The sequence below is a fragment of the Frieseomelitta varia genome, unplaced genomic scaffold (assembly GCF_011392965.1).
Source record: "Frieseomelitta varia isolate USP_RPSP 00005682 unplaced genomic scaffold, Fvar_1.2 scaffold_205, whole genome shotgun sequence".
In the NCBI taxonomy this organism is placed as follows: Eukaryota; Metazoa; Arthropoda; class Insecta; order Hymenoptera; family Apidae; genus Frieseomelitta; species Frieseomelitta varia.
The window spans coordinates 95,076-104,284 of NW_025109806.1; the positions used below are offsets into that span (position 1 = coordinate 95,076).

Genomic DNA, 9,209 nt, shown 5'->3' on the forward strand with positions numbered 1-9,209 from the left:
AGGATTCGAGTCCCATAACTAGAAAAAAATTTGAACCAACCTACGAGCTACTCGATCCCATCTCTATCGTGTTATATTTGAACATATTATTTCCACAAATATTCACGAAACTATTCTGTTTGAATTCAAGTAGAATACTCGCAGAGGATTCGATTCAGACAACTAAAGAGAAATTTGAACCAACTTGCGAGCTGCTCGAGCCCGTCTCTAATACAAACATCCCCTCCCAACCCCTTTTACTCTACATTAACCAGTATCCCCTTCGCTCATCCCCTTCGTTTTCGTTCACAATACCACATAATCTAGTGGCCTTCTATCCTTTGGCCCCCGTCGCTCAAATATCCCGCGCAAGGTAACGATCGGAACCGATATCGGCCCCCGGTACACCCGACCGGAAACCATTAAATCGCCGATGTCTCGAGCGTCATCGGCAGCCCGTACCCAGCCTGACAACCCCGATGAAAATGCTAATTAACTGGCGCGGATTTGGCAAACAATAACGGTGTCAGCGCGGCCGGACAAAACCAAAACAAGGCACACGCCACGATCCCCCGGAGGCGCGGAGCGGAGGCTCTCCGCTTCTCAGAGAGCATCCTTTGGACATTATGCACACGTCACTGCGACTATGGTCGGTGCTTGGTCACCGACGACAGAGACCCGGCCGCAGAACGGTCTGTCGTCCAACCTTGCTGGCTGCTCGTACATTTTAGCTGTTAAGCTCGGTGGAGCCGCAGCTACGTACGAGCAGAATTACGAGACTCGGGACTCGGGATCGATCGGTATACCGATATTTTAATATCGTTCTGGTTGGGATATTTTCACGGCGAGATTAACGCTTAAACGAAGGTGGACGAACTCGCAGAAATTTTAGATCTTTTGACACTTTGAGTTTACTTTTTCCTCTTTGCAATTTTTAAGATAATTTTTTTGTTCTGCTTACCGAGAAAATTATTAACAATTCGATCTGTCGAATTCCCTCTTTGTTTTTGATAATTTCCGCTGAGAAATCCGCGGAAGTTTAGGACAGAAAATGATTAAGAAGTCGATATTTTTATTTTATTCTGTGAGAATGACAGACGAACGCGCAGAAAGTTGCGACGACGACGACGATCAGGTCTCTCGAGAAATTGGGAACAGTTCCTCTCTTCTTTTGTAATCTAGTAATTTTTGTTTCGATTATCAAGGAAGAAAAGTAACAAAACAAAAATCATGTTTCTAGGAAAGGTAAACGTTGAAAAATCCCAGAAGTTTATAACAGTCGGCAATCAGAAATCGAATTAGAATAATGATAATTCAGGGAAACGTGAACATTTCTCAAAGACGAAAGATAGCAAAAATTGGGGAGGATCGATTGGTCCGGAAAGGATTTTCGTCGTGTCTCGGTTAGGTGGATGGAGCTATTTCGTGGTCAGCGAAGCATGCAGATGCAAGGGTACGTCGGTAGATTTTTCGGGAGGGTTCCATTGAACTTTGAATAGAGTGAGATTTTGAAAGCTACTGCGAGATCCAGGGCAGGATCCTGGTTCATTGGGCACCCTTTTCTACAGGAATTTCGTTAGAACGTCTCACGTTCTTTTTTTTTTTCTTTCAAATGAAATTAATTTCCACTGTTACTTGCCTCGTTGTTTACTTCTGTTAAATTCACATCCACGTTTACACACACTCTCTCTCTCTCTCTCTCGCGCGCGCGAAACGTCGGGAACAGTAACAGAGAATCATCAATAGTTTGAAAGAAATACCAATTAAAGTTCCTGCCGCCGATGAAATTAATTCTCGGTTCTTCTAAATCCATTTTCCCTATCAATCGTCGCCTTTCATTATCTCGTTGCCAACTCGATTCTCCCCCCGCTTCCGGCACCGACTTCATTCGGTTACCTTCGGGACGGAAGAAAGAAAAAAAAAAAAAAAAAAACAGAGAATTCTCTCTCGCTCTCGTCCTCTCCCCGATAACGTTTCAGACTTTTAGACAATGAAAAATTTTTATCGTCTCATTATTCTCACGCTATTAATTACGGAAATTCCATCCCTCTTCCATTAAAGTTCTCAGCCGCCCGATATCCGGCCGCAGTTCATATCGATTCGACCCACTACGCTGGTTCTGGGCCAGCAGCTTCCCTTTAAGACACCGCCGATACAAGAAAACCAAACCGCCGAATCACGTGAGTCGTTCGAAAGCACGTAAAACTATAATATTTTCGACCGTGCAGTTTCTTCAGTCGGAACTACGTTTCGACTGAACGATTGAAAATTGCTTTGAAGGTTAGTCGCCGCGCAACGACAAATGAGCGTATCTTTCAATAATTTTTCTTTTTCTTTACTTTTTGGCAAAATTTTTCATTCTTTGAATATTTTTACTGTGAAAATTGACGCGAAAATTTTCGATACCTAGTACTTTATTTTCAACTATTGGACATTTATTCGTTCAGCATATTTATAATAAGTTTAGCTAAAAGACGGTTTTCGTTGTTTTAGATTTATCAATTTAATTTCGACAATTCATGCATATAGAGAGCATCTTAGACACTGGAGCTTGAGAGTTTTGACTGCCCACGCGAGGGTTTGCACCTTTTTGCACTCGTTTGGACTTCAGACGGACATTTGTGCAACGTCAACGAAAAGAGAGAGATATCTCCCCGAAGATCAAGCATCTGGCGGTTGTTCTCGTTTTTAAAGACCTTCCCAGGAGATTACGACGCTGTAAATTAATTGCGAAGAATCCTGGTTTCAGATGGTGGAACGGAGAGAAAATGGACGCCGCGAGAAGTGCTTGCACGAGCAATCAACGGGCCATAGTTGATGATTTCGAAGATCGCCGTTGAGAAATTTCGCGAACAGTGCCTGACAATTTCTTGATTTCCTTGCTTCTTGGCTCGCAACGATGTGAATATAAATATATCGTGAAATGTGAGACAAATTGTCATATGAAAAATTATTTATTCATAAATTTAATTAATCGTATGACAAAGAGATTTCATTTCCCTGTAATGATTGAAAAATACACTGTCTGCGACTCGAGCTATAAGATAACGTTGGAATTTTTATTCAAACTAGCAGTATAAAAATTTTAATCGTTAAATTTCATCTGTAACGATTAAAAAATATATTCTTCTTGTAATAACTTTCGAAGTTTTACGGTGGAGAAAGAACTGCACATTTAGGTTTCATAAAATTTGACAGACTGGGAAAAAAGGATTATTGTTCATCAATCTCCGGACAATTTTTCAGATCCATTCTTTTTTAATCTTCCTTTTTTTTTTTTTTTTTTTTTTTGGCCGAAAGGATTTCCAGAAAGAAAGCACGCGTTCAATTTATTTAGTATTATTAATAGAGTGCTCAGTGAAAATTTGGTTAAAAGTGCTCGAGTGGTTTGGGAGAAAATGGGTCGTGTGGCATAAAAATGGAGCTCGGTTGTGGATTACCTCGGAGTAAAGTTTCAAAAAGGACGTACGCAATAAAATTTCAACATATTTCCGCCCTTATAATGTGTATAATAAAACCTTAATAATTTTTCATAAAAAGAGCACACTTTCCCGCAATTTGAACGCAAAGTATGAAAATTCCCGACATTACGCGTATTTCAAATTTCGGTAACGCCGACGTTCCCGAGTATTTTGAAATTCCTCGTAATCATTCTCTCCGATCTATCTCGAGCTAAAGAAGAAAAGCTCACAGATTTCGAAACAAACAAACAAACAAACAAAAAAAAAAATCTTGAGAAAGATCTCCAATACGAATAAAATATGAGAAGAAAAATTGTTCCATAGGACAACCATCGAGAAAACTAACAAGCTCACTTCGCGCCATGGAAAAACGACTTGCAAAATGCACGAACTCGCGCGAAATCGACACGAAAAGACGACAAGCCGATAAAATGAGACGAAGCAAGACCAGACAGATTTTTTCCCAATCTAAATATAAATCCTCAATAACTTATCGCGGGTGACAAACGTCGGCTGTTAACTCAACTAAAACACGCTCTATCGAGGGGCAACGAACTCGAGCAGGCAGCCACCCTCGAGGCCGACAAATCTCTCCGCGTCTCGCGGCCTGCACGCGTAAAGTTTCGGGACGCGCGTTTTTGCGGATTTGCCAAAATTGATTTCGCCATCCAGAGTCCATGTTTTGCGGGTTCGAGCGAAGGCCTGAAGAAGGGCGATTTATTTCGCGCCAAGACTTTTTCCAAGCCGCGAGAACCACCCCTTCGAAGTTAATATGTATCTGTATCGAGCGTACTTCGAATTCGAAATCCGAAATGTTGAATTTAATCAGGATTTCGACTCGGGACAGTGAGAATTTCGGATTTTTATATGTTGGATTTATAACTGGAGTCTAAACTGAGAGCGTAAATGTAAATTTGAGCAAAATTTAGAAAGTCAAGTGTCCAGAGTATCAATATTTAGGAATTAAACATTCTAAGTTCGGTCTGAAACCTAAATTTTGGAAATCTAGCGTCGAATAAACCTAAATTTAACCTACAGTCAAATATCTTAAATTTTTGAAATCGATTTATTTCGCGCCGAGACTTTTCCCAAGCCGCGAGAACCACCCCTTCGAAGTTAATATGTATCTGTATCGAGCGTACTTTGAATTTGAAATTCGAAATGTTGGATTTAATCAGGATTTCGACTGGGGACAGTGAGAATTTCGGATTTTTATATGTTGGATTTATAACTGGAGTCTAAACTGAGAGCGTAAATGTAAATTTGAGCAAAATTTAGAAAGTCAAGTGTCCAGAGTATCAATATTTAGGAATTAAACATTCTAAGTTCGGTCTGAAACCTAAATTTTGGAAATCTAGCGTCGAATAAACCTAAATTTAACCTACAGTCAAATATCTTAAATTTTTGAAATCGACGATTCATTGTAAGTACCGATATTTAAAAGTTAAATATCCTAAATTTGTCAGTGGGCCAAAATAACCTAAATTTTTATTCTAAACTTTCGGAATATCCTAAATTTCAGCGATCGAAAGTCAAATATCCCAAGTACCAATGTTTCGGAATTAAAATTCCTAAATTTGAGCGATCTAAAGCTAGTGAAAAGCCTAAATCTAGCGTGAAATGTCTCAAATCTTCTTAACCCAGAACCAAACATTCCAAGTTTCAATCATCTAAACTCAGATGTTCCAAATTTTAGAAATCTGACATCCTAAACTTCAGCGCTCCAACATAAATTACCACAGTCATTTGTAACCTAATCTTCCAGATACTTTCCCATCGAAATAGAACCGTCTTGAGAACACGTCTTCCGGCCCCTTCCTCTTCCATGTCTTTCGTCTCTCTCGCGATTTCATCCCCCTTCCCGTCTGTTTCGCCGCTATCTCGACGAGATTTTAACATCAGCGCTTGTCTTCGAGTGTCTCGCAGCATCGGCCCTGTTGTTCGAGCAAGCCAGATAAATTCTTTTTGGTTTTTCATTCCCCTGTGCCACGCCGCGATAGAACTGGTCTGATACGAGTGTTTGGAAAATCGGCTTTCTTTCTGTTTCTCTTCTATTTTTTCTCCCTTGCCTTTCCTCTCTCTCTCTCTCTCTCTTTCTCTTTCAAGTCAGACTATTCCTCGTGGATTGTCGTGGCTTTTTGCTCGCCCCGTAAGTCGTTCGTGCCTCGAATGTTTTTATCGAGACACCCGTGCGGCAGAAATGTTATATCTTCGGATAGTACTTGCGAGAGATCACGTGGTCGAGTCACGAGGGGTGGGGGAGTCACGAGAATCAGACAGGAATGAAGCGAGACGAGATCTGCTTTCTCGCGAAAAAAAAATAATAATATGTCGAAAGTGTGGAATAAAATTTGTTGACTCGAGGCTCTCCTGTTTCGAGGAAACTCTGTACTTGAGTATGGCTAAATCTTAACGAGAATTAGGACAAAAAAAGAGCAATTGACAGATGGTTGCGCTACGTAAAAAATGTAGAATAAAATTTTTCTGGGTGCTTCTCGAGAGAATCAAGTTTGAGAATTTTATACTTGAATTTAATTAATTCCAGGAAAGGATAATTAACAAGAAATTAATTATAAAAAGAATAAACTAAAAATGTAGAATAAAATTTTTTTTGCAAAGCGCTTCGTTCTCGAAAAAATCGAGTTTGAAGATTTGTCAAAGTATACTTGAACTTAACTGATTTCAAACACGACAGGAGAGAATAATGAACAAGAAACTAATTATAAAAAGTATAAACTGAAAATGTAGTACAAAATTTTTTTGCATAGCGCTCCGTCCCCGAGAATATCCGAGTTTGACTGTGCTTCGTTAAATGCTTGACATATGGATTATATTTTAATTTATGCCCTCGACTATTTATCGCAGAAAAGTTGAGAAGTAGATCCATCATGCTTCGTTCACATTACGCAGATGTTTTCGTTAAAATGAGCACAGTCGAATTCTATAATTGTAACTCTTGTAATTGTGGTATGAATTATAACTCTCGTAAATAAGGTATACATTATTATTAAAATTTTAATTATTATTAAAATAATTACAATTGTAGAAGCGTAAAAAAAAATTGCAAAGAAGAAATTCGCCGAAAAACTGACGCAATTTTGTTGCGAGTGGCGGCTTTTAGTTTCGTGGGAAACTGGGCGCGGGAGTAAAGTTCGGGAGAATCACGGCTGTCAACTTATCGAACTACAAAGATTAAGTTCCCGCCGAGGCAGTTATGCCAATATGAAAACCTTCCGAAATACATGGGACCAAGTTGGCTTGTTCATAGCGTGCTTTAAATCCGTCCCTCGACAGTGAAGATAACTTGTTCTTTCTTGTTTCACGCAACAACCATAGTTCGAAGAAAGCTATATTGACCGCGGATATTTACAAATTCAACAAGCTGAAGAACCTGCAACCTAACTGATTAAGAACCGAGCGAAAAGAATTTTTTATCGTGTCTTGGAAATTTCGTGAAACTACGAGATCTAGGTGAGAGATAAGGAAATATATTTAAACGAACTCTTGGAGATATCTTTCGATTGAATGTCTCGTAAAAATTCGATCGATGAGAATTGCAAACGAAACGTCGCCGATCTTTTATAGATTTTTGGATTGTCACATCTAGATATTACGACTTATTTCAAATCTCAAGTATTAAATTGACGAGTTTTCAAATTTCATCAAACCGAGCAAACGTCCGCGTTATTATTAGTGATAAATACTCGACACCGTAAATATTTCATTTATGAAACAACATCAACGACAATAAATATCTTCGAGATATTTAATCATCGAGGCTCCTCCATCCTTCTGACGTTTCACCGGGAGCATGAAGAATAAACAAAAAAAAAAAAAAAAGAACACACACACACACACACGTACACGGATTTCACGATACCGCAACGGGAAAAGCTTTTACCGGGAAATTGTCGCGGGTGAATAAACGTCGGTAACAATCTACAAATTGATCCGGTTAAAAATTCAAAACGCCCAAGCCCGTGGTAATCCGCGATTACTTGACGCGACCCGCGGGGTCGATCGAGTCGGCGGGATTTCGTTGGAAATATGACGAAAAAGAAAAAAAGAAAAAAAAAAACGAGAAACGAAGAAGAAAGAACGAGAATGCCAAGCGTGTATATATACCGGTGCAAGCTGAATTATTCAGAACTCCACTCACCGACCACGTTGAGGCTGTAGTTCAACGACATCTTCGGCTCGGTGCTGACCTGGCACTCGTAAACCCCGGAGTCCCGTTCTTGGGGCGACTTGATCTGCAGCGTCCAGTTCTCAGACTTGTCCGGATGGATCACTTGGAACCTCAGATCCGAGGTGTACATCAGGATACCGGCGCTCAGTATATGCATGTCCCTCTTACGCATCCAGGACACCTGCAAGATAAACAAGAACCAGGCGAACGTGTAAGCCGGTAATACCACTGAGTCGAACTCGTGGGGGTTGGCGGGACGCGTGGAAGGGGTTTGTGTTGCAGAGCAACTTGACCAGTGATGAATCTGACACCCTCGACGTTCCCGCCGGGATTTACGGAAGTTTCCGCGCGTTAAAATTTGGCAATTTTGAGAGGTAGGAGATACCTTTCGACAACTTGGAAACTATTTGTTGTCTTCTGCGGGGAGGAAAAAAAAAAAAAATACCACGAATTCGCGTAATTACAATGTTAGAATTTTTCAGTTGGAAAATATATTCGTAAGTTCGAAATGTGTGAGATCGTGTCCGTTCAAATATAAACGTAATCGTTAATATTTCATGGTACAAGTTGATCAAGATCGTCTGAAACCGATTATTTTTCTATTCGAAATATTTGGAATTACACGCAATTGCTTAATTATTTAAATTACTCGGAAATATTGAGCAAGAAATTCCCCAAGGATTCCTTCGAAAACAAGTGGAACGGATTGAAGATCGCGAAAAGAAACAAGGGAAATACACGACAGGGAATGTAAGCTCCCTTTTCTCGAGCTAATAATCTCGGCAATAAACCGTTAATTACGCGGCGTAGAGAAATTTCAACGTTAACAAATGCAATGGACATTCTTTCGCCGAAATTCCACCTTTAACAAAGCAGTCAAATTAAGATCGTGCACAGCAGGATCTTGGCTGTCAAAGTAATAAATAGACCGAGGATATCCATGCAATTTCTGTAATTTTTAATTTTAAACTTCATCCACGTAAATGTTTACCTGGAAATACAAAGTCGAATTGACAAAGCTCTTGGATATTAATCCAACTTGCTAATTTGCTAGTTCTTTTTTCTATCACCGAGATATGTTTCTGCTAGACTACTTCTCGAATCGGCAAAATCGATACTAATAATGTTAGTAGACGTTGAACAAACGTTAAACAAACGTGTAATGCCAGAACGAAGAATGGAAAAATCAATAGTTACACAAACATCGGTAGTTTCAATGCGCACGATCTTCTCTTCGCGAGTACGTCCTTTCAGGTCGTTGTCTCTTTGTAAACTGGAAAGATACGCAGGATAGTTTCTGAAGGATATATACACACGCACGTAAAGGTTACAATATTTGACAACACCTCGTACGCGTCGATTTCACTTTCTGGAGATATTATGATGTAGCAGTATAATTTTGTAATATTACTATTGAACGATATTGTAATAGTACTTAAATTGTAACATATATAATATTTAAATGTGTTCTTCTCCATAACAGTTTATTGCTAGTCTATTTTTTATTATTATTTCATTTTTATTTAATTTCTATCAAATTTCATTTCATTGCATGTCTTTATATTGAACGATATTGTAAT

General features: G+C 39.3%; 1 protein-coding gene across 1 annotated transcript in view; it reads right to left on the bottom strand.

Moving 5' to 3' along the window:
- The window catches only part of LOC122526967 (lachesin-like), a 66,271-nt gene extending 57,359 nt beyond the window's left edge, over positions 1 to 8,912 (bottom strand). Inside the window, exons 1-2 of the mRNA XM_043650694.1 lie at positions 8,827 to 8,912; positions 7,600 to 7,810 (exon numbers count right to left, since the gene is read on the bottom strand). Of these exons, the coding sequence (XP_043506629.1) occupies positions 7,600 to 7,801 (202 nt within the window). The 5' untranslated portion in view covers positions 7,802 to 7,810; positions 8,827 to 8,912. The remainder of the gene's footprint in view (positions 1 to 7,599; positions 7,811 to 8,826) is intronic.
- Between the last annotated feature and the right edge of the window lie 297 nt (positions 8,913 to 9,209).